General features: G+C 44.8%; 1 protein-coding gene across 1 annotated transcript; it reads right to left on the bottom strand.

Moving 5' to 3' along the window:
• Positions 1–236: 236 nt before the first annotated feature.
• LOC308098665 (uncharacterized protein) lies at positions 237–26,177 on the bottom strand. The gene is made up of 5 exons (XM_080447072.1): positions 26,027–26,177; positions 25,263–25,387; positions 23,233–23,331; positions 5,612–5,707; positions 237–3,359 (listed from the first exon to the last, which is right to left on the bottom strand). Exons 2-5 carry the CDS (start codon positions 25,294–25,296, stop codon positions 1,807–1,809), a joined length of 1,782 nt encoding a protein of 593 aa, XP_080303198.1. The 5' UTR covers positions 25,297–25,387; positions 26,027–26,177; the 3' UTR covers positions 237–1,806.
• Positions 26,178–27,097: the final 920 nt, after the last annotated feature.

Here is a 27,097-nt window from a genome sequence, read left to right on the forward strand (position 1 = left end):
GTAAAATGAATACATATACAAAACAGGTAAGATATTACAAATATTCCTAGTATGAGTAACATACATACATACATACATACATACATACATACATACATACATACATACATGTATACATGTATACATGTATGTATACATATACATACATACATACATACATACATACATACATACATACATACATACATACATACATACATACATGGTTAAAAGAATAATGATAATGGAATGAAGCAGCTAAAATAGCAGCAATAGAATAGCAACAGATGTAGAACATAGACGTTTGTGCATATAATCTCACGTGCAGGTGAGACATCATTTAGCAGTATATAGTATATCATCACATGCCAAAGTAAGTAATAGGTGTCAGTTCGAGTACAGCAGCACCAGAGCACTCCTATAGTCTTACACGTACAGAAAAGTAATCCTGTTTGGTGGCTCATGGATTAAAGCAAAATAAAATCATGAGACTGAAAATGTTTGTATGACCAAGTCCTATTATGCGTTTTTTGATACAGTGTGAAAGGAGCCTCGCACACTAGAAAAATTAACACAAGTAAAATAATGATGTTTCAGTAATATTGTTCCTGCTGTACATACCAACCAGGTGAAGAAATCACAGATTGACACTTTAACCTTTGTTGTCATATGAAATATCCAAGACTATTAAGATTTATGGAAGATGCTTCTGTTCTGAACATACAATATTGCTAGTTTGACCACTTCAAATGCTCTAATCTTAAAATAATAACGGAAAATAGCCTATCTCCGCCTATCTCTCAATCTGTCTGCGAAATCTGTCGTGGCGACTGAGAACTTTAATCGATGGGTAGCCTGTGTTGTCAGCACAGCCTGGTGAGTCGTGACAGGCGGTGCTCAGTGTTTGTTCAACCTTCTGATGGTAGCCAGGAGGAAACTGCCCAGAAATCTGGTGGACTTTGATACAACGGTATAGCTTGCCTGGCCATGATCGCAGTAGCAGCATGAACAGATTGTTCCGCTACTAAATATGGGCTGGGGAGGCACCTGTCAGCAGGGGGTGTGGAATGTAACGAATAGGACGGAGGCGCTACATCCTCCTGGTGGGGACTGATCACTGTCAGGTGAGGCAGTACGGTACAACAGTGGAAACACAGAAATGTGTGGGGTGGATTAATTACAGATTAAGTAAATTGGGACAAAAAGGGGTAAAGAAAATAATTGCCTATTCTTGGGGGGGAAAGGAGACATTTGGATGTTGGCTTTTCCTCTTTTAAGTTTTGTTTTTTGGGGCATTTTAACCTTTACTTGATAGTGGAGAGACAGGATATGCAGACAGATTTGGGGAAGGACATGCAGCAAATGGTGGAAATCAGATTTGCTGATCAGGGCATTTTGCACCAATGTGACCTAACCGCTTGGCTATAGGGTCGCCCAATTGAAGCTTTCCAATAGGGATGTTGTGATCTTTAAACTTCTTGATTGGCAAAATCAAGCTCCAGTGTTCATTTGTGGTAGTTTTTAAAAGATGACGTTTGGGTGAAGCTCGTCCCACACTGGCCACAGCAGTAATGCTTCTCTCGCCATTATAGATGTGCTGATGAATCATTAATGTTCCTGAAATATTGAAAACTGTTGGCACATTGTTCAGTCATCTATCTAGTGTGAATTCTCTGATGTGATTTGAAGTAAGATGTTGTTTTGAAGCTTTTACCACACTGGTCACACCAGTAAGGCCTCTTTCTCTACAGTATGCTTTAATTTCTAAGAATTCCTAAGAACACTCAAATGTCTAAAGCTTTTCTCACACTGCTCACAGTAGTAGGCCTAAGGCTTCTCTCCAGAATGCATGTGCTGATGACTCTTTAAATGACTTGAATGACGAAAACTCTTCCCACATTGTTCACAGCCGTAAGGCTTCTCTCCAGTATGCATGTACTGATGACTCTTTAATTGACTTGTATGACGAAAACTCTTCCCACATTGTTCACAGCCGTAAGGCTTCTCGCCAGTATGGATGCGCTGATGACTCTTTAATTGACTTGAAGTATTATAACGCTTCCCACATTGTTCACAGCCGTAAGGCTTCTCTCCAGTATGCATGCGCTGATGACTCTTTAATTGACTTGTATGACGAAAACTCTTCCCACATTGTTCACAGCCGTAAGGCTTCTCGCCAGTATGGATGCGCTGATGACTCTTTAATTGACTTGAAGTATTATAACGCTTCCCACATTGTTCACAGCCGTAAGGCTTCTCTCCAGTATGCATGCGCTGATGACTCTTTAATTGACTTGTATGACGAAAACTCTTCCCACATTGTTCACAGCCGTAAGGCTTCTCGCCAGTATGGATGCGCTGATGACCCTTTAAATGAGTTGAAGTACGATAACTCTTCCCACATTGTTCACAGCCGTAAGGCTTCTCGCCAGTATGGATGCGCTGATGACTCTTTAAATGACTTGAAGTATTATAACGCTTCCCACATTGTTCACAGCCGTAAGGCTTCTCTCCAGTATGGATGCGCTGATGACTCTTTAATTGACTTGAAGTATTATAACGCTTCCCACATTGTTCACAGCCGTAAGGCTTCTCTCCAGTATGGCTGCGCTGATGATTCTTTAATTGACTTGAACTACGATAACTCTTCCAACATTGTCCACAGCTGTAAGGCTTCTCTCCAGTATGCATGCGCTGATGACTCTTTAATTGACTTGAACTACGAAAACACTTCCCACATTGTTCACAGACGTAAGGCTTCTCACCAGTATGCATGCGCTGATGACCCTTTAAATGAGTTGAAGTACGATAACTCTTCCCACATTGTTCACAGCCGTAAGGCTTCTCGCCAGTATGCATGCGCTGATGGTCCTTTAAATGAGTTGAAGTACGATAACTCTTCCCACATTGTTCACAGAAGTAAGGCTTCACTCCAGAATGAATAAGCTGATGATACGCAAATGAGACTGAATTACGAAAACTCTTCCCACACTGGCCACAGTAATAAGGCTTCTCTCCAGTATGGATGCGCTCGTGAATATGTAATTGACTTGAAGAACAAAAACTCTTCCCACAATGATCACAGCAGTAAGGCTTCTCTCCAGTATGGATGCGCTGATGACTCTTTAATTCACGTAAAGTGCGACATCTCTTCCCACATTGGTCACAGTAGAAAGGCTTTTCTCCAGTGTGAATTCTCTGGTGTATCTGAAGATAAGACTTTGTGGTGAAGCTTTTCCCACAATTGCCACAGCAGTAAGGTTTTTCTCCAGTGTGTATTCTCTGGTGCTTTTTTAGGAAATACTTTGTGCTGAAGCTTTTCCCACAAAGGTTACAACAGGGTTGCTTTGGTTTCACTGGGGACAGGGCAGAACAGGTACCTGAGATAGAAAACAACAGATTATTCATACATATGTACAATAGCATGTATTTATATTGTCATTTACAACGAATGAAGCTCTGGTCTCCATCTCTTACAGTATTTATTCTACAATGTGTTCATTGTTTTATTTATTCTACAATGTGTTCATTGTTAATTATACAGTAATTATACACTTTCTTCTTACTGTATAATTCAGTCACTGCTGCTTGACCACTCCTACTACCAGTGTCCAAAACGTCTGCATTAGATTATAACAACCGACGCAGGAAACGAACAATTTACCGAGAGGATCTTTCACTGAAATCTGTGCAGACAGCAGTACACTTTGATAACTAGAATATTCGCAATTCTGGGAAATTGCAAAGTGTGGTTGCACCGACGCGAGTCGCGGGTCGGGACGTGAGGAATACCGTCAGAGGCCGCATGACATGCGATTCCAATTCGGTGAATTGAACTATTAGTAGGGGGGATTAAGCTAAAGAAATTGTCAAATCATTACGCGGCGGATAAAAGCTTGAAATTTGATACTGATGTCCCTTGGGTCATCCTACAACATCCTAGAAGGGGTGCCCAAAACAATCTTAAACAGGAAGTGAATTATTGACAAAATTGAAAATGGCCGCCTAATGTTGGCGATTGACTCAAAAATAAAGAATCCCATAGAAGCATAGAATTTGGCACATATGTCCCTTGGGTCGTCCTAAGACATCCTAGAAGGGGTGCCCAAAGGAATCTGAAACAAGAAGTGAGTTATTGACCAAATTGAAAATGGCTGCCTACAGTGTTGTCGATTGACTCAAAAAGCCTATAGAATCTCATAGAAGCATAGCATTTGGCACATATGTCCCTTGGGTCATCCTAAGACATCCTAGAAGGGGTGCCTAAAGGAATCTGAAACAGGAAGTGAGTTATTAGGCTGCCCTAGCGTGTCTGATATCTGGTCTAGAGAGGCGGGTTCAAAATCTCCAGAACTGTAGGCGAGAAAACGCTTATGTTACCGTCACCGAATTAATAAACTTTACTCCAGAAACAGACTGTATCAAATTATGAGTGACTATCGTAAACGATACAGAGCCATCTCCCTGACAATATCGCCAGGACAGTTTGTTTATTTTTGGACTACAATTCTTATATGAGACGATTCTAGTTCGATATCTAGTTCAATGTTATTTTCTAAAGAGAAAATACTTCCGTGATCCAGGGGATGAACGAGTGACGTCAGGACTTCGGTACTCTATTGATTTGAATTGTATTACATGCCTAACCTTTTCTGTCAGCTGATGGATCTGACAATAAGGACTGCCTGGGGCAGGTTAGACAAACCAACGGACAAGTAAAATCTGCCCCGGGCGGGTTTTCTCCTATCAGTTGCAAGCCGCCGCTGTCTGCCTATTCTGAATATCTCTGCCTAAGCAGAGCTTCATACTGCCACGAAAACGAGGGTGCAAGTTGGTGGCGATCAGCCAAACTAACAGACATTTCATCCACATGATGACAGCTCACTTCAGCTCACCACCAGTACACCGTACACACCCTCAGTCTCTGTCTGCCATTAATGAGGCTCTGGTTTGTGTCTCAGATACCCAGCCCTTACCTTGGATGCATGAATCTTATGAATGTGTGTGGCACCTGGAGAGTGAGATGTTTTTTTTGTCCTATCTTCCGTTTGTCGAGCCTACAACGGCTATTGTTTAGCTTGAGACAGGTTTGCGGTTGAATTTTATCATTTTATAAACAATCGTCAGAGTTCGCTCTTTTCTCACTCAGACGGACACAGAAAAGCTCATGGATGCTTTTATCACTAGCAGGTTGTAAAAACTACTACTGTTGTAACATCAACTACAATTGTATTGCTCTCCTGACGGTTACAGCTTGTCCTGAACGCAGCAGCATGCATGATGATAAAGACCCGAACGGAGAGCACACATTGCCCCCATTTTAAAGTCCCTCTATTGGCTGTTCGTTTTAGAATTGATTTTAATTGGTTTTTAAAATCACTAAATGCACAAGCTTATTTATCTGCAATGCATCTTAGGTATGTGCTTGGCAGATCTCTCCTTAGGCACTGGTCTCTTGACTGTTCCAGACACTAGAACAAAAGGGCATGGATAAGCAGCCTTCAGCCGTTTCCCTCAGAATACGGGTGATTGTGTTAAAGGACTTTTAAAAATAAATATCGACCCTAAAATAAGGAAGGCTCTTTTTTCCATCTTTCCGTTCTATTTTTAATACTATTGTCCTCGTCCATACCTGAGGCAGGGAATCCCAGGAAATCCTCCTCATCACTTTCCTCTTTAAATATTTGGAGGATCTGTTGCAGGTGCAGTTCTCTGTCCATGGCTTCACCTGGAACACAGGAAAAACAAAACATGATATGTGTCACGTGTCAGTGTTTCCCCTAGCCAGAAGCTGAAGGTGTGGGGGAGGATGTGTGGCGCGCATGCCGAATTTTTTTGGGTTCTCAAAATGTATATTTGTGCTCAAACACGAAGACTTATATAGTGCATGTGCACAGTAATGAGCAGGAAAATATTTATATATATATGTATATGAATTGTCCCCCTACAGGCTGGTATTATAATATGTTACTCTCTACCCTCCCCTACAGGCTGGTATTATAATATGTTACTCTCTACCTCCCCCTACAGGCTGGTATTATAATATGTGACTCTCTACCTCCCCCTACAGACTGGTATTATAATAGGTTACTGTTGAGAGCGAGGCTCAAGCCATCAATGTGACCCCTATACCCCGAGCTCCTGTAAAGCCCCCGCCCAAGGCATCTGCCGTGTCGGCCGGCAAGAAGAGAGAGAAGCTGAAACACACCCGTGCTGCGTGGGCGCCAGCCACTGGGTGGCCCGCAGACAGCGAGCAATGGAGCAATTGGAATCCACCATACAACGCTGTCCCTACAACAGGGGGGGGGTCCACCGATGTACCCCCACCCATATGCACGAGGGGACCTCACCAAGGACCCTACCCCATCCTCGCCGCCATCCTAACACAGGATTCTATGGGGCGCCCCCTGCCCAATACCAACCCGATCCAAGAGGCCAGCAAGGTCCCTATTACTAGGGATTATTGCCACATGTAAAACAATGCTTAGCTAGTTGTTAGCCCTTCAGAGAAATGCTAGCACTATATGACTCAGCTATAAATGTGTTTTCTGCTAGAAATGTTTCTCATGCACTGTCTAGGTAAAACTGATAAAATACTAGACGCTCAAGGTCACGCACCGGCTGCAGCTGTTATGCGTCACTATGGGAACATGTGTACGTGCTTCAAGGGTTGGGAGTTGAGCAGGAGGGAGGGGCGGAGGATGCTATGTACTGACAGTATACTGCCACAAGGGTTTAATGTATTTAACCCCCGAGCGCCTAGGTGGGGCGACACACTCTTCCTGGACTTTTGCATCTACGACATCTGTTGTCATATACAGCTAACAGCCACCTCGTGGCCTCTCATCTTTTCAATACTTTACTACTCTATATTTGTAACTCATTTCTTAATAAATACTTTTTATTGAACTTCACTTTGTGCGACGACTGCCTCCCCTGCTTCATTAGCCGAGAAAGATATCCTGGGTTTTTGTCCTTTTCCTGTATTTCTGTGGTAAGCTTGGTAACACAAATTATTACATTAATAATAGGAGCCAGCCTGTGTTTGAGAGTTTCTCTCTAAACGGATACAGGTTGGGACAGGCCCTGCCCACGGCTTTAGGTTTCATTCTAACGATATTTCCCCAGTGGAGATATTTATCTGATTCTTATTACTGAGTAAGGTGATTGGTGTTAAGTTTCTCAACGAGTGGCTCTCACTTATATCCTCATAAAAGCAGGATAAAGAGCGCTGCTCACGAGAGCAAACTTGGCACTGACTGCTTGGTGATAGGACCAGAGCCAAGAGTGAAATTAGGTCTGTTACAGTTAAAGCCACACACGCAGATACAGCAGCAGCTGTGTCCCGTAGCTGTTGGTAAAATACGCCAAAGCAATAGTATTGGTCTCCAATCACTGAGTGTTTTATTAAATCTAATTCTAGATTTGTGCCTGAGTTCTGAGCAATGCAGTCTAGACATTGTCGGAAGCCACTTGTAATCTACCGAGAATAGATCCTCTAGGTTGAACTCAAGAGACAGAGTTTATCCATTCTAGATAAAGCGATAAATAGGAGTAAGGTTAAAATTCCGGTAACCGGAGAGACTATAGCACATCTCGAAGGGGTTCCGGTGGGGAGTCTGGGTGATTACTGACCCAGGGTCTGATTCCCTCAACATGGCGTCCCTGGGTGGACACGAGTCCATCATTATCTAGGAGTTACAAGCCGTATATCAGAACTCAGGAAGTATAGCTATTATTACTCTAATTTGTGAGCATAGAGCTAACTTGTACCGGAGGCTGTATCCGCTAGCGTATCTCTCCTAACAGGGTGAAACAGAGGCTGGTATGCGCAACCAGCAGCCACAGGTGGTAAAAACATCTCTGTGAAGGACCAGCATAACTGCTCGAAAGCCACGAGATAAGAGTTAGAGATAATATTACTTATGCGAAAGATTAGCAAAATCCAACCTAGCTAAAAGGATATGGCAACCTCAAGTTCCACTCCCACAGAGGGAGCGAGTAATGAGGATTTTTCCTCCTCATCGGACGAGGAAGAAGGGGACGATCATAGCGATCCTCTCCAAGCCTTTCCTGCCCTGTCACATATTACCGATGCATTTAGGCATTTCCATTTGTGCATTGTAAAATGCCCAAATGCTACCATTGTAGGCCCCCCACCGGGCTGCAATGAAGCCTTCCCTAGTGAAGGGCAAGTACAACTCACTAATGAGGTTATCGGTCGGGGTCGACGCCATGCACTAGCAATGCATCGGCGCTTGGATCAAAGGAAAACCTCAAAGGTGACAGAACCCCGGGCTACAGGTTCCCCAAACGAACCGCCACCCCGGGGGGAAAGAAAGGCCAGAGAGAAAAACACCTCTCAGCCAAAAAACGGGAACAAGGGGGGGAAGCCTCGGAGCCCCACCCCGAAAGCCCAGAGCCCGAAGTCCCAGGGAGAACCCCGGACCACAGGCCGAAAATCATTGGTACCCTACCTCAAGCCAGAGGTATGGGACAAACTCTCAAAGGAGGAGCAAGAAGCGCACCGCGCCAAACGCGTTGCCCTGAAGGCTCCTGTGAGCCTATATATGCTTGCCTATATATTTAAAAAGCGAGAGTAAATACCATTATCTCGATAGATTCAGAATACAGGCCTCTATCAGCGGCACTGGAAATTAATGCTACTGAGAAAGACTGAAAGCTCCTCTGTAATATTGACGGGGAAGAACACCTCGTAGACACAGGAGCTGAAGTCACATTGCATGCTAATATACCAGCTATATGCCCGTATGATATATGTGTGTATATATGTATATACATAGTGTGTATGGATATGTGTATATGTGCATGTCACTCTTTAATGCCCACTGCTGGAAAGCATGGGATTGAAGGGATAATAGTGGCTAAGCCTGGTTTGGCGCCTTTATCGGCCCCAAAAGACCTCTTGGCCTTAGCAAAACCGGATGATGAAATCATTATTCAGGTTTAATAAAGGTGCTTCCTATGTTTGCACCTACTGGCTTGCAAGTAGCTATCATATTATGCAGCGTACTGAAGGAGGGACCAGAAATGGAATCCCTCCAGATGAACAATGCAACCTACTTCAAAGCCGAACCAGTAACCAAGGTATTGGAAGATAGGGGAATCCAGGCTCTCTGGTCAGTACCCTATCTAGCTAGTACCAATGGTGTGGCCAAACGCACAGTGCGGGAGGTCAAGGATTTCGCGTGCGTGAGGGGGTGGAGAGTACATAGGACGAACCCCTCCCTCTCCTCAGGTTACACGACACTGTAAACCTAGGAAGAGAGTTGAAGAGGTACGTGCCAGGCACTGACCCCTCTCCTCCTCTCTTTTCCGTAGGTGAAGAAGTGTGGGTGTGCCGCAGACCTGAGGGACGAAATCCTAAGCTGAAGAGTGAAGGACGTGACACTGTGGTAGAAGTGTTGAGTCCACACAGGTTGGTATTACAGGAATTTGGTGTAGTACATACTAAGCAGATTCGCAAAACTCAGTGATTTAGTACTATGGCGTCGAAGCATTCTAAAGCAGAGAATAACGTTGAGACCCAGAGGTCCCTACCTTTTGCTTTGGAGTGTGCCAACAAGCGGGCACTCTTTGTTATGTCTCCTGGCACCAACGGTAAGGATATCTGGCTAGGGAGAGGCATGGGGACGGCTAAGGAGGCGAAGGGTGGGTTCTTGCCAATAATAGGTTTTGACAAGAAGCCCATAGAGTGGCTGTGGAGACACTCCCCCTGCCTGTGCGCAGTGTGCGACGTGATAGTTGCAGCACAGCGTTGGGCGGGGCAGGGTAAATGCAAGCCAGCTGCAGTTCCGCCAGGGTGGGTGACACAGCTGAGTATGAGGGAGGATGCGACTATTGACCTAGGCCCTAGAGAAGGCCCTAGGGGCTGTCGTATCCTACTCTGTGGCACGTGTTACGTTAACTGGTGTGGCAGAATAGTACTGGCGAGTTATCCGCCCATGAGTAAATCATGGGCCAACAAGTGCCAGTGCGCTTGGACGGGAGATGAGTTGTTCCCATGCCCCCTGCATAAGGGCGCAAAGGTCAACTCTGGCGTTTGTATTACAACGGGAAAAGGTTACCTGCAGAGTGGGATGACCCCGGTTCGAAAGGCCCTGGCCAATAAGGCTGGGATCCAGTTCAAAGGGAGTACGGAGGATTTACACCTCCTGACCCTGTCTGACCTGGAGAAGTCTATCAACTGGTGTTATCCCATTCCTGTGCCTTCCCGTTCCTCTCGCACCCATTGGAAAAAGGGCCGAGAGACCATATGCATCGCCGACACTCCATCACGGCGGATGGTCCTGGGGGCCGACCCGAAGGGCAAATCTGCTGAAAAGATGGTGGGCAAAGCAGTGGTACTGAGCATACAGGCATTAATAAAATGCATGCTGGGGGCTCGTACTGCATTAAGCGTACCGTGTGAGCGTGTGCCGTACCAAGACGATAGTTATAGTCTATCTCACTGGGACTGGTACACTGAACACACTATCTATATGAGGAAGAACCTGACCAGAGAGAGTCTGGTATGGGAAATCCTCGCAAACGATGGCCCGGCCCCCTTCGGTTCTGAGGCTGCCGGGCTGTCATTAGGCTCCTGTATAACCCATGGTAAACACCCTGAAAAGGAAGGATACCAGTGGGTCAGGGCAACCGTGTCAGTGGACGTGGACCCTGAAGGTAATGTGATCTCATTTGGGTTCGGAGTTATTCCTGTGCCCGATAGGACCCTTACACCCAAACTGCCACGGGTTTCATTTGCGGTCCCCTTAGGGGATAGACAGGTGCAGCCTGATGGATGGGTGGAGGGGACTGAGAAAGAAGGACTATGGCGCAGGGCCGTAAGGACTTTCGGGGGAGATAGAAAGGATGCGGGAACCTATTAAGGTAGTCTTGACTGTGACCCTTCTCCCCGCAGGTCTCCAGCGGTGACAAGGGGAGGGGGAGTGCCAGGATGACTGACCGCGCTGATGAGGGGAATGACGGAGGAGATGATACAATCTTTAGAGAAACTTTCCTGGGCCCCAGGACAGGTATTACTCCTCCAGAAATTCCCCGAAAAATCAGTATCACCCGAATGACAGCCAAACTATTAGTAAAAGTCACTTTCACGGCTATGGCTCTGGTGGTGACTTTAGGACTCATAAGGGCCCTGTCGCACCCCCAGACACGGGTGCAATGGGAATATGAGTTTCCCCCTACCCTGAATAACAGGGAAAGGGGGGTACTGGGTGTCCTTACAATAGTAAGTCCACTGCCATGCATGAGACAGAATAACCCCCAGACACACTGGGAGTTGTGGAAGTCATTCCAAAACGCTGAGAATGGAGGCCCTCCTTTGGACTTAACAAAGCTAGGGCCACCACCCCAGTGTTCTCTTATGGAGAATGACATCGACTGTCACGTCATGAATCCCGAGCACTGTAACTCGCACCTTACATGGCCCGAGCTAACGGAGCAAAGGGAGGAGGAAGTAAAAGGATTGTTAGACTACGAAATAGACTCAATCAGTGTAAACAGGCTACGTGGAGAGGTGGTCCAGAAGCTGAGAACAGTAGAAGGGCCCCGAACCACATATGCTTGTGTGACTGTGACAACACGCTTCCGCTATGAGGGGGACCCAAAGTGGGAACCTTGGGAGGAAGTGTCCAATTGTTCTCTGATCCAAGTCAATCAGACTAAGGCAGTGAAATTGGAAAACGGTCGCAAATTTGTGTCAGTATTGAACCCTGTAACAGTGGAGGTGCATGTTGTAACTACTGTGACGAGATGGCCCATTAGTGAGAAAAGAGAGCTAGAAGCTTTCTTAAAGGAAATGGCAAACCTTATGGAGGTTCTAAATATGCTAGATATTCTAGAAAATCCTCAGAGGGATACGCCAATAGCTATTCCTTTGATGGCTGCACCTCTGGTAAAACATGGTTCAAAACAATTGGCCCGGGAAAAGCTAGCCTCAGGGTTCTCTTTATCTCCGGTCAAGAAGTGGTATCCTTGGGTCCTTGCTAAAAAGAAGCCAGGACCCGGAGGATACCGAGCCTACCCACCTGGCTTGCCATGGATTCTTAGAGAAACCTTGGCCGGAGGCCACACTCTGTACACATTCGAAGCTCCCGTTCTCGACCCAGAGCAAGTAAGCAAACTCACCGGCTCCTTTGGGACCCGAGTGATGGATGCTCTCTTGCACTGCGTGGAGGGAGGCCTGAATGAAACAGATAGGCCATGGAGAGACCTGGATAAAACCACGTTTCTCAAAAAGGCGATCCGCGAGGAAGGAACCTTGGTCCCTATGTGCCGTGAGGCCCGGACTATGGGGATCCAACTTGGCGGAAATGGCACAATAGGAGAACCGGCCTCCTGTCGATTCAATTTTAGAGATCGATTAAGGAGGTATAGAATGACGTTGAATAGGGACGGAAATGCACTAAACGATTGGGGATATTATGCGGGTCTGGGGCTAACCCATGACGAGACACTGCTAATACAGCACTGTTGGCATAAAAGCCGCAAGTCAGAGGACGACAAGCTAGTCATGTTCCTACATCAACAATTCGCAGCAATGGTCACGGGTCTCCAGTTATCTACCGAAAGAGTAATCTCCAAGGAGAAGCCCTCCCTCCCCGGGATGTTGCGGGTGTCTCTAGGCAAGATGGCTAGAGACATAGTGCCCCCAACTACGGTGAGGGGGAATACTCTGGAGGAACTACTGGAAAATCACGGCCCTAACCGCGAAAGCAAAAAGGTTCTCCCACCTAAATTACATAAGTCATTAAACCCAATCCATGATTCCCCAGGGGAACTGGATATCCCCCCACCCTTGCTTTTAACCAGGAAGACGAAAGATGGTTACAAAGTAAGGTGGGGCCTGGAGCCCTCTTTTGGGGCGACAGGTGCGGAGTTGGGTGACTACCCGGACACCACCTATGGGTATCCGGGGAAGCAATATTGCACTAAGGAAAACTGGATGTGGTGCTACCAGGTAGATTCGTTTCCCCAAACCCATGTGGACGAAGCCACATCCGCGATGGTGGATCTGGTATCCACTAGGAGAATAACCCACGTCAATAACCAGACCTGGGTGACCTGGGGAACACAGCCACTAGGCATAACACAGACTTTTGGCCAAAGTATGGACAAAATTCTGGATTGGTACTACGTTGCGCGTAATCCACCCCCCCAGCCGGGGGCTTGGGCTAACATGCACTGGTATGACGCTCCTATAGCTGCGACGCCTTTAGATGGAAAGAGGTGGAGGGCTGTACATGGAGATCTAGGCACAGAGTACCTAGATCCCAACTACCCTCGTAATATAGGAGCCCCATTAGTGGTGCTTAACTGTCACCGCACTTCACCTGCCGGCCCTTTGGGTAAGCGCTTGGCAACGGTTAATTGGCAAGGAAGGACCCTAAAATGTGGAAACTCAATGAATATCAATGAGGAGGTCTACGTGAAGGGGTACCCCTACTTTTTCCCGCCTTCAGCGTACCTTCTGAATAGATGGAGCTATGCTAATTCCCGATTTTGCAATGACCGAGATCGGACTAGGCGAGAAAAACAATTATATGATTGCAATAGTTACAATAAGTATGCTGCAATCACTGGACAGTGTGCCAGAGCCACCTTCGATTACCAATCTCCCTGGCAGGGCCCTTCCTCCTACCTCCAGGAGGGGGGTTCGGTCACGGCTCCTGGCGAAGGATGGACCACTAAGCAATTCTCTCTTGAGGGGGTCTGGCCTATAACTCATGGCTGGAACCTCAGCGAGGGGAATTGTTCACAGGATAGATCTCCAAGGGACCGGTGGAATTATAGTGATTTCACAGCTACCATGATAATCTTAGCAGCAGCTACCGGTAGCGCTGCCAAGGATTTGGGGAATTCTATCATAGAAGGAGCCTCTGAGATATACACTCAAGTTACATCTCTCATTCAGACAGCCTGGGTTACCATAGCAACGATCCTCAAGTGGGGGGTTCCAGTAATGTTGGCTGTGGGATTTGTTATCTTTGTCTCAATTCTGCATAAAATTGGCCTCCTTCCATTAGTGGGCGAGACCTTGAAGGCAGTGGGCCAATCTGTAGTAGGAAAAATCAAGCCTCCCCTCGAAGGGGAGGATGAATTCTTACTGTAAGTTACGTCACAACTCCCTGAAGAGAGAAGTCACCCTTGATAAGCAAGGATGGGTAGGGCTCTTACACACTCCGAGGTTGACTCTCCGAGGTAAAAGTGCCAATATGTCTCTCTTCCAGGCAAACGACGTAGAAGTGACAGGAGAAATAGCAGGGCTTTCTGCTCATATGGCAGACGCCGAGGGAACTGTTTTCCTGTATGAAGACCAGACCTTAGCACCCCCGATGAGTATAGTTGAGGCTGCCGGGGTCTGGTCAACTTTAGGGGGGACTCATCGAGAGACCCCCAGACCCGTTGGGGGTCCTATACGCTCCTCTACCAGAATGGGCAGGAGAAGCTCGAGGCAGATTACTTCTACCCGAGAGTCAGTAACTGATACCAGAGGTTTGGCCAGTCGCATGGCCCGGCTGAATCTGATTGACCTTGCTGGGAAACGGATGTCTGACTTAAAACTGCGTGATCCAAGAAATTGGGTCAATATCATGGGAATCCAAGCTGGAAGGAGGCCTATTAGAGAGCCCTACCACCCTATGGGATGGCATGATAAAACGCGTTTTGAGGAAGTTTCCGAACTAATATCACGCGTCACCAATCTTCTCCTTGGGGATGGATGGGGTTCTACGTTCCCGACCAGAGTCTCAATCTACCAGGTCGTCCGACCTGACCAGAGCATGACCGGTTGGCAGAACATGCTGTGGGCCTGCATCGACGAGATCCAGAGTCACAACTGGATCTGTAACACAACTAGGTCACAACTGGAACTGTTCCGCGAGGGTGCCGTGCTAGGCCCATGTGCTGAACCTGACAAGACGCGCCAATTCACTGGGATCCGAGTTACAAGGAACTACCGCAGTGAGAGGGGAGCTGGAGATCCAGAGGTCAGAGGGGGTGTTGAGAGCGAGGCTCAAGCCATCAATGTGACCCCTATACCCCGAGCTCCTGTAAAGCCCCCGCCCAAGGCATCTGCCGTGTCGGCCGGCAAGAAGAGAGAGAAGCTGAAACACACCCGTGCTGCGTGGGCGCCAGCCACTGGGTGGCCCGCAGACAGCGAGCAATGGAGCAATTGGAATCCACCATACAACGCTGTCCCTACAACAGGGGGGGGGTCCACCGATGTACCCCCACCCATATGCACGAGGGGACCTCACCAAGGACCCTACCCCATCCTCGCCGCCATCCTAACACAGGATTCTATGGGGCGCCCCCTGCCCAATACCAACCCGATCCAAGAGGCCAGCAAGGTCCCTATTACTAGGGATTATTGCCACATGTAAAACAATGCTTAGCTAGTTGTTAGCCCTTCAGAGAAATGCTAGCACTATATGACTCAGCTATAAATGTGTTTTCTGCTAGAAATGTTTCTCATGCACTGTCTAGGTAAAACTGATAAAATACTAGACGCTCAAGGTCACGCACCGGCTGCAGCTGTTATGCGTCACTATGGGAACATGTGTACGTGCTTCAAGGGTTGGGAGTTGAGCAGGAGGGAGGGGCGGAGGATGCTATGTACTGACAGTATACTGCCACAAGGGTTTAATGTATTTAACCCCCGAGCGCCTAGGTGGGGCGACACACTCTTCCTGGACTTTTGCATCTACGACATCTGTTGTCATATACAGCTAACAGCCACCTCGTGGCCTCTCATCTTTTCAATACTTTACTACTCTATATTTGTAACTCATTTCTTAATAAATACTTTTTATTGAACTTCACTTTGTGCGACGACTGCCTCCCCTGCTTCATTAGCCGAGAAAGATATCCTGGGTTTTTGTCCTTTTCCTGTATTTCTGTGGTAAGCTTGGTAACACAAATTATTACATTAATAATAGGAGCCAGCCTGTGTTTGAGAGTTTCTCTCTAAACGGATACAGGTTGGGACAGGCCCTGCCCACGGCTTTAGGTTTCATTCTAACGATATTTCCCCAGTGGAGATATTTATCTGATTCTTATTACTGAGTAAGGTGATTGGTGTTAAGTTTCTCAACGAGTGGCTCTCACTTATATCCTCATAAAAGCAGGATAAAGAGCGCTGCTCACGAGAGCAAACTTGGCACTGACTGCTTGGTGATAGGACCAGAGCCAAGAGTGAAATTAGGTCTGTTACAGTTAAAGCCACACACGCAGATACAGCAGCAGCTGTGTCCCGTAGCTGTTGGTAAAATACGCCAAAGCAATAGTATTGGTCTCCAATCACTGAGTGTTTTATTAAATCTAATTCTAGATTTGTGCCTGAGTTCTGAGCAATGCAGTCTAGACATTGTCGGAAGCCACTTGTAATCTACCGAGAATAGATCCTCTAGGTTGAACTCAAGAGACAGAGTTTATCCATTCTAGATAAAGCGATAAATAGGAGTAAGGTTAAAATTCCGGTAACCGGAGAGACTATAGCACATCTCGAAGGGGTTCCGGTGGGGAGTCTGGGTGATTACTGACCCAGGGTCTGATTCCCTCAACAGTTACTCTCTACCTCCCCCTACAGGCTGCTATTATAATATGTTACTCTCTACTTCCCCCTACAGGCTGGTATTATATTGTTACTCTCTACCTCCCCCTACAGGCTGGTATTATAATATGTTACTCTCCTACTCCCCCTACAGGCTAGTATTATAATATGTTACTCTCTACCTCCCCCTACAGGCTGGTATTATAATGTGACTCTCTACCTCCCCCTACAGGCAGGTATTATAATATGTTACTCTCTACCTCCCCCCTACAGGCTGGTATTATAATATGTTACTCTCTACCTCCCCTTACAGGCTGGTATTATAATATGTTACTCTCTACCTCCCCCTACAGGCTGGTATTATATTGTTACTCTCTACCTCCCCCTACAGGCTGGTATTATAATATGTTACTCTCTACCTTCCCCTACAGGCTGGTATTATAATATGTTACTCTCTACCTCCCCCTACAGGCTGGTATTATAATATGTTACTCTCTACCTCCCCCTACAGGCTGGTATTATAATATGTTACTCTCTACCTCCCCCTACAGGCTGGTATTATAATATGTTACTCTCTACCTCCCCCTACAGGCTAGAATTATAAAATGTTACTCTCTAGCTCCCCCTACAGGCTGGTAGGGCCTATAAAAGGCCAATCAAAAAGAAGGCCATCAAATAAAACGATGATTTTTAAGTCCACGGAAATAATGAATTTAAAGGAGTATTAGAGGCCCTAGGAGGGGTCCACGCGTACCCTCTTATTCTTTTTTCTAGTTTAGATTTTTGGCATCCATAGGGCCTCTAATATAGGGATTTTGATGATCCCAAGAAAAAAAGTGGTCCAAAGTGTGTTTTTTTCAATGTTTTATTACCCCTATGAGACCTGCAGGATTGCTGGCTGAAATGCCAGCGAGACTGTCTTTCGGAGACTGTGGCACGCTCAAATTTAGACGTAGCCCAAAGATAGCGATACCATTTGATTCTAGACAACCTCAGGTTTCCAATGGGACCAACCTTGTCATGCTACCTTGTCGGGAAGGGGGCTAAATACCTAAGGATTCAAAGTTAGACAACATTTTGTCGAGGGAAAAACGGCCATCACTGTTTTCCAAATGGTCCCCTGAGCTGTCACCTTGATATAAGTGAATTGAAATGGGTTACATGTATACTAGCCTGAGGCTACGAGCTCAATCCATGGTCTTGAAGGGCGGACCCAAACACAGCCGCCTGGATTTGTGCGTGGCTTCCTATTGCTTCACCAATCTATGTCCCCGCCTCCCCTCCCCTCCCCCCCTCGGCCTGTGCACCGAGCACGCTGACGTCACCAAATTTAGAGCGACGCCCCTCTGCACTCTGATTGGTTAGGAGATAACAAGGTCCAAGACCATCGTTCGTGCATCGCTCCCCCAGGCTTTTTTTCTTTTGTAACAAAAAAAAAAGCCTGGGTTTCCGAGGCTACATGTATACCTACAAGCCTCCCCTGTACATAAATGCCACATGTATGCCAATCTCATGCAGTTTTGGGCAAGAATCATGCAGTTCATTGCATGCAGTACAAATATGTAATTTCCGCCTATTGTAAAAAGGAGACCACTTTACTGTATCTATAGCTGTATGAGACCACTGTACTGTATCTATAGCTGTATGAGACCACTGTACTGTATCTATAGCTGTATGAGACCACTGTACTGTATCTATAGCTGTATGAGACCACTCTACTGTATCTATAGCTGTATGAGACCACTGTACTGTATCTATAGCTGTATGAGACCACTGTACTGTATCTATAGCTGTATGAGACCACTGTACTGCATCTATAGCTGTATGAGACCACTGTACTGTATCTATAGCTGTATGAGACCACTGTACTGTATCTATAGCTGTATGAGACCACTGCACTGTATCTATAGCTGTATGAGACCACTGTACTGTATCTATAGCTGCATGCATGAGACCACTGTACTGTATCTAGACCACTGTACTGCATCTCTTTCTATATGAGACCACTGCATCTATAGCTGCATGAGATCATGTACTGCATCTATAGATCACTGTACTGAATCTATAAACCACTGTACTGCATTTATATACCACTGTACTGTATATATAGACCACTGCACTGTATAGCTATATGAGACCACTGTACTACATCTATAGACTACCTACTGTATCTATAGAATGCTGTACTGTATCTATAGACCACTCTAGTGCATCTGTAGACCCCTGTCGTGGTATGTAGACCATTGTAGTGCATTTGTAGCCCACTCTATTGCATCTTTAGACCACTCCAGTGCCTCTCTAGCCCACTCTAGTGCACCTGTAGACCACTCTATTGCATCTGTAGACCACTCTAGTGCCTCTCGAGCCCACTCTAGTGCATCTGTAGACCACTGGCGTGATCTGTAGACCACTGCAGTGCATCTGTAGACCACTCTACTGCACCTGTAGACCACTCTAGTGCACCTGTAGACTACTCTAGTGCATCTGTAGACCACTCTATTGCACCTGTAGACCACTCTAGTGCATCTGTAGACCACTCTAGTGCACCTGTAGACCACTCTATTGCACCTGTAGACCACTCTAGTGCACCTGTAGCCCACTCTAGCCCACTCTAGTGCATCTGTAGACCACTCTAGTGCCTCTCTAGCCCACTCTAGTGCCTCTCTAGCCCACTCTAGTGTACCTGTAGACCACTCTATTGCATCTGTAGACCACTCTAGTGCCTCTCTAGCCCACTCTAGTGCCTCTCTAGCCCACTCTAGTGCTTCTCTAGCCCACTCTAGTGCCTCTCTAGCCCACTCTAGTGCATCTGCAGACCACTCTAGTGCCTCTCTAGCCCACTCTAGTGCCTCTCTAGCCCACTCTAGTGCACCTGTAGACCACTCTATTGCATCTGTAGACCACTCTAGTGCACCTGTAGACCACTCTATTGCACCTGTAGACCACTCTAGTGCATCTGTAAACCACTCTAGTGCACCTGTAGACCACTCTATTGCACCTGTAGACCACTCTAGTGCACCTGTAGCCCACTCTAGCCCACTCTAGTGCATCTGTAGACCACTCTAGTGCCTCTCTAGCCCACTCTAGTGTACCTGTAGACCACTCTATTGCATCTGTAGACCACTCTAGTGCCTCTCTAGCCCACTCTAGTGCCTCTCTAGCCTCTCTAGCCCACTCTAGTGCCTCTCTAGCCCACTCTAGTGCCTCTCTAGCCCACTCTAGTGCATCTGTAGACCACTCTAGTGCCTCTCTAGCCCACTCTAGTGCCTCTCTAGCCCACTCTAGTGCACCTGTAGACCACTCTATTGCATCTGTAGACCACTCTAGTGCCTCCCTAGCCCACTCTAGTGCCTCTCTAGCCCACTCTAGTGCCTCTCTAGCCCACTCTAGTCCCTCTCTAGCCCACTCTAGTGCACCTGTAGACCACTCTATTGCATCTGTAGCCCACTCTAGTGCATCTGTAGACCACTGGCGTGATCTGTATACCACTGTAGTGCATCTGTAGACCACTCTAGTGCACCTGTAGACTCCTCTAGTGCTTCTATAGACACATCTGTAGACCACTGTAGTGCATCTGTGGACCCCCCCGCCCCCCCCCCATTGAGTTGTGTTGAGTTGAGATGCAGTATAGTGGTCTATAGAGATACAGTACAGTGGTCAATGTATGTGGTCTATAGATGGAGTAAAGTAATCTATATATGCAGTACAGCGGTTTAGATTCAGTATAGTGGGATATAGATGCAGACAGTGGTCTCATGCAGCTATAGATACAGTACAGTGGTCTCATGCAGCTATAGATACAGTACAGTGGTCTCATGCAGTACAGTGGTCTCATACAGCTATAGATACAGTACAGTGGTCTCATACAGCTATAGATACAGTACAGTGGTCTCATACAGCTATAGATACAGTACAGTGGTCTCATACAGCTATAGATACAATAAAGTGGTCTCATACAGCTATAGATGCAGTACAGTGGTCTCATACAGCTATAGATGCAGTACAGTGGTCTCATACAGCTATAGATACAGTACAGTGGTCTCATACAGCTATAGATACAGTAGAGTGGTCTCATGCAGCTATAGATACAGTAAAGTGGTCTCCCTTTTACAATAGGCGGCAATTACATATTTGTACTGCATGCAATAAACTGCATGATTCTTGCCCAAAACTGCATGAGATTGGCATAAATGTGGCATTTATGTACAGGGGAGGCTTGTAGGTATACATGTAACCCATTTCAATTCACTTATATCAAGGTGACAGCTCAGGGGACCATTTGGAAAACAGTGATGGACGTTTTTCCCTCGACAAAATGTTGTCTAACTTTGAATCCTTAGGTATTTAGCCCCCTTCCCGACAAGGTAGCATGACAAGGTTGGTCCCATTGGAAACCTGAGGTTGTCTAGAATCAAATGGTATCGCTATCTTTGGGCTACGTCTAAATTTGAGCGTGCCACAGTCTCCGAAAGACAGTCTCGCTGGCGTTTCAGCCAGCAATCCTGCAGGTCTCATAGGGGTAATAAAACATTGAAAAAAACACACTTTGGACCACTTTTTTTCTTGGGATCATCAAAATCCCTATATTAGAGGTCCTATGGATGCCAAAAATCTAAACTAGAAAAAAAAATCACACCCTGTGTGAAGTGGGCGGTGTCTTGCTAGCTAATCACAATACTGAATGGAGTCAACCAATCATGTACAAAAGATAAATACATTTATTGAAACACTCTTTATGATGGACGAAACCATAACTTGAAAAAAACAAATATTTGTTTTTTTCAAGTTATGGTTTCTTATATAGGGCTATGCACATGTGTCATGTGACACTGGCCAATCACAGTCCTGAATAGACTGTGATTGGCCAATCACAGCGCAGGATAATTGTACAAATTTCCTGGGCCCAGATCACAGCGCAGGAAAATGTACATTTTTCCAAATCTCACTTATAGGGGCGGTTTCACCGCCCAAAAATAAGAGGGTACGCGTGGACCCCTCCTAGGGCCTCTACTAGAGCTACACCATGAATTTAAAAAAAATATTTGATATTTAATATCATATGGTGTATGTCCCTCAAACCTTTTTCAAAAGGTTTGAGCCTAAATCATCACTCAGATATACTCATCCCAAGTCAATTGTCTCTGGCTTATACAGCGCTTTCAGCTGCAATACCAAAACGTCCTCTTGGGCAAGGGGGGGCTACTGAGCAATTCTGTCTGTTAATACAAAAAAATATTTTAAAAAATTATTTAAAAAAAGGGGAAAAAATGGAAAAATTCTGCATAAAAAGAAGCATCTAAGAAAAATACAAAATCGAAAAAAAAACACTTTGAACATTTTTGAACAATTCCACCAAGTGTTTGAGGTGCCTGTTTCACCCACTTCCGGGGGGCGGAGCCAAAATCCGAGCCCGAAGTATTTGTTCGTAGACCCCCACTTAGGGGGGGTAGAAAAAGTTTCGGAGCGATTCGGGCACTTTTCATTTAACATTGGTTTTGCCATCAATAATGTTTGTGACATCATAAACATTTCCATTCTGAGATCGCCTGTTCAGACACGCCCATTCTGGAAATCCATGAAATGAGAAGGAATGACTGAATTTAAATTAAAAAAAAAATGTGGGTACAAGAGACACTGGGGACCCCAAAAAATACAAAAAAACAAGAAAAAAGTGATTTTCATGGTGTAGACCCTTTAACTTGAAGGTTAAGGATGATTTAATTTTAATATAGTACAAGAATAGTGTAACTATCTGTAAAATATTTGGTTTGCCGTTTTTTTTTTCTTCACGCCATTTGGTGCCCCCCCAAGGGTTGGTGCCCTGTGCTTCAGCACCTCAAGCCCGTTGGATAAGCCACCACTGTATGCTTCTGTATCAGTGTATGAGTCAGTTTTAGCAGATTTCATTCTAATTGGCTACTGTAGACTGCAAATCTTGCGTGAAATAAGCCGACATGGCAACACTGGTTTGTTATGACACGGTGACTACAAGCGCTCTGGACCCACAGCGTCAACGCACGCGCTGCTCTGATCCGATAAAAAACATATTTTGCACAGGGGTAGCCACAATAACAACAACTACATAAAACAAATCTATCTGGTGTTAATGTGCTTTACATTGGATTTGTCCTGCGGCGCTGCGCGGCACATTCCTGAGCCTTGCATTGCAACATTGCATCATTTTATTTTTCACCAGATTTTTTTAGGCTTGGCGGTAAAATGTTCGGACTGCCGGAAACCCTCCAGATTTAAGAAAATATACTTTTATTAGTATGTAGTAAAGACAAACTCATAACAAAAGAGACAGTGGTGGAGGAAGTACTCACACTTCTTACTTAACACATTACCTGCCAATCACGGATATGTCCATGATAAAAATAAAAAAAAGTGTGGCGGCCAGATTTAAGGGGTGGCGGCCCGCCACTGCTTAATGCATATAGGGGAAACACTGCGTGTGTCCCAGATTGAGCCAAACACAGACCCTTACTAGTGAGAAATGCATACCACCTTGGGTAAAAAACTAAAAAAAAACTTTTTTTTTTTTTTTACAGTGTCTCAATTCTGTTCAAGTTTTAAACAGAGATCTTATGAACTTGGTGGCTGCCGACCACAAAGAGGCAGGGTAAGGGGGGCAGAAAGCAATAAATAATGTAAGAATGAAACAGCATGAAACTTACTGAGGTCCTTGTAGTCTTCAGGTTCCTGTTTAATAGAAACGGTCCAGGGTGGTGCTGGAGGACTCATCTTCACCTGCATGCTGGACTGTAGAGACTGGTCTGAAATGAAGGAACAGAATAAGTTATGCTACATGGGTCGTAGATGAAGGCTGTCAAACAAGAGGGAACAGAAGGTGCCACAGATGATTATAATAATGATTATATTTTTCTTTCTTTTAAGTAATATTTATTCAATGATACCCCCCCCCCTCCTCTGGTGGCTACAATGTGGAGAAAATATCATGGTCATTGTAAAAACAAAAACAAAAAAAACTTTCTGATAACAGGAGGGTAAAATATCGGACATGAGTATTATTATTTTTATGATGCACTTTCTGCTTGCCTTTCATTCTCAGGAGGTACAGTATAAATATAATGTTAGGATATGCTTAGCATTAGGGTTATGCTGGCACAGACCCAGCATATCAGAATCAGAATCAATCAGAATCTTCATCTTCATTGTCACATCACATTACAAATAAGGTGGGTGACATTCTTAATTGTGCATGCTCATCAGCACTGCAGTTAAAAGATACAGTAGGTAAAATAATGGAAGCATAAAATAGAAAGGAGGGGAGGAGAGATAAATAGGCTGCACATTTGTGCTGCAGCTAACCAGTTATATTGCAGGCTGATGTAGCAGAATTCATGACTTGTGCATCATAACAGATTACAATCTGATTTATACTTTGGCATACAGGTCACTATATAAAATACTGTAGCTGATCTACAAGATCACAACACGTCGCATTGTGACTGTTGTGAACTGTTGTGACTGTAGCAGACCTACACTACTGTAACCAGCTCAGTGGCCTGTCGGGATTCGATCCCCTTGCTGGGTCATACACCAAAGATGCTAAAAATGGGACCTGGTGCCTCCCTGCCTGGCACTCAGTATCAAGGGTTGGATTGGGGTGTATTCGTACATCAAGCAGCCTCACGCTACAGAAACAGGAGATAGGCTCCTGCCCTATATGTGGGCCACATGGCTCGACAAGGCTTACTATACACTGCTGTAACATAAATGTAGATTCTACAGTGTAGAGAGTATACTTTATAATGTCTCCCATTTCACTTAATTGTATGCACGCTGTAGGTTGGAATTGATCTACACATCTGACAAAAGGCTGCATTATATACAACTCCAGCAGTTACACCCGAGTGGGTGAAACCTTCTCTCCCTCTTCCTCTCATTGTTTACCACCTGTTACTCTCCCTCAATTCTTCTGGTAACTTTCTTCTCTTTGTAACCGTTTATTGCCTGGCATTTGGCCCATTACCAGTGGTTTTAAAAGAGACCACTTGGGACACCTAGTGTTCAACATCACTGACTGCATCGTTGTTGCATTGTTTTTGTTTTTTAACGTTATTTAAAGCACCCAAATGACCACTTATAGTGATTTATAATAACACTATAATGAAAATGGTTAGAATGTATTATGCAACTATATGAGCATAATATGAAGGATCCTGGCCAAAACAAAAAGTCAGTGAGTGACCACTGACCAGTGTAGTGAAGTGAAATGATACACAGCTTTATAATGTGTTATGATTGCATTATGAGAATGTTGTGAGTGCTTTTAACTGTAATTACAGTGTTATAAGCAGATTACAATATTTATGCTTGATTTTAAGTCATGACATGCTTTAGAATGTTATGATTATTGTTAGAAATCATTAATCATGAGTATTTATGAGTTATATTTATGATTGCATTGTGAGTGCTTTTAACTGTAATTACAGTGTTATAAGGAGATTACAATCATGTATAGGCCTACTTAAGTCATGAAATGCTTTAGAATGTGTTAAGTTTATTGTTATAAATCATTAATATGAGTATTTATGAGTTGTAATTATTATTGTTGTGTTATAAGCAGCTTTATAAATGCATTATAAGTATAGGCTAAGCCTAATGCTTTATGCATAGTAAGTGTTAACAAACTTTAACATCTACTAAACCTAACTTTAACGTTAATTAAACTTAGACATACCTATTCTGTATAACTTGACCACTGGGTTCAACATGGTGGCGCACGGCACGTTGAAGATGCTACAACTCTGCTCCTCAGAAGATGTTCTCCATTCCCTCCAGGAAATACACGGCACCGTCGTCCGTCTGTTTGGGTGGATTTGTTCAGTTTAAATGCAATTCAGTCAACATCCGAACTGTTCAAACACATAATGATGCAGTAGGCTACACAATAAACAGGCCTACGCATTCATATAGCCAGTGGTGTAAAGTAACTAAGTACTGTCCTTAAGTACAATTTTGAGGTACTTTTACTTTGCGAGTATTTCCAATTGTCTATACTTTTACTTCTACTCCACTACATCTCAGAGGCAAATATTGTACTTTTACTGCACTGCAATTATTTGAAAACTGCAGTTACTAGTGACTTGGCAGATATACATTATTACATTATAAAATATACATCAACCACATAAAGCCCTATTTTATATCTATTTGAAAATAGCCGATCTACAAGCTCACAACGCGTCGCAATGCGACGCGTTGTGAGCTTGTAGATCGGCTGTTTTGAAACATTTTAGTACTTGGTACTTTAAGTACTTTTTATACCAATACTTTTGTATTTTTACTCGAGTCAATTTTGAATACCGGACTTTTACTTGTTGTAGCAGAGTACTTCTACATTGTAGTATTGATACTTTTACTTAAAGTAAAACATTTGAGTAGGCTACTTTTCCCATACGCACATAGAAACATTAAGCCTCATAAATAGCTCCATAGGTTTACCTCGCTGCTACGCTGCACACAACTAAGAGGGAACCAGTCCACTTCAACAAAAAGGCGTCTTGAAAAAAACAGGCAACAATAGGCCTACAATGTTCCTTTAATCCTTTTAAACGATTCAACGTTTAAGCAAGCATAAAAGATTCACGCTTATCGTCCATCACTCCTTTGCCATTGTGATGTGAGTGTAGGGCCAGTGTTGCCAGATTCTGTGAGAAGAATAAGCAACCAGGTCCATGAATACAAGCCCAAACAGAGCACAGACGTTTACATTGGCTATTTGAAAATAGCTGCTCTACAAGCTTTTTACAAGCTGGTCGATCTTTTATTTTCAAACAAATCTTGAAATAAAATGTGGAATATTTGGAAGATACAGAAAAAACAAGCCAAAAATCGCTTATAATAAGCGGACATGGCAACACTGGAAGTGGGGGGCTAAAACAAACCCGCCCCCTACCGCTGGGACGCGCGGAGGGAACGAGGGAGCGCTCGTTTTAATTCACGTGATATTCCAGCATTAGCATTGTTCCAGTGCTACTCCAAGTTTGGGGGCTTTAGTAGCCTATCCTAATAGCTGCCAGACATAACATAACAAAAACATATAAAAGCTCGTAGGGGGGGCAGTAGTGCAGACAAAAGGTGAAAAAAGTATTGACGGTTCAAGTGATTAATGTCTGAAAATACACATTATCACCATACAACATATAGGCTATTAATAGAAAACATGTAAACAAACAAAGACAACAGAGCTAGGCTATACACACAGACCTGAAGACCCCTTGTATAGCCTTTGTAGGCCTATGATGATGTGAATGACTGATTATTCTTCACTTTTTGAAGAATATAACTTTACAAATAAGACATGAAATTAAAGAGTAGGCCTAAGTGCCTCCACGAGGCACTCTGTCCATGATGGACAGAGATTACATCATGCAGATGGACTCCTCCAACCTCATCTCCCAGCATGGCCAACCTCTATTATGTGCTGGGAAGCCTTGGTCTGGCGTCTGGCCTGATAAAACACATAACAATACACAAACACATAAGTCTTCATGTAGCTCGCCTCTGAACTAT

The sequence above is a fragment of the Gymnoscopelus braueri genome (genome assembly GCF_963280865.1).
Source record: "Gymnoscopelus braueri genome assembly, chromosome: 13".
Taxonomy (NCBI): Eukaryota; Metazoa; Chordata; class Actinopteri; order Myctophiformes; family Myctophidae; genus Gymnoscopelus; species Gymnoscopelus braueri.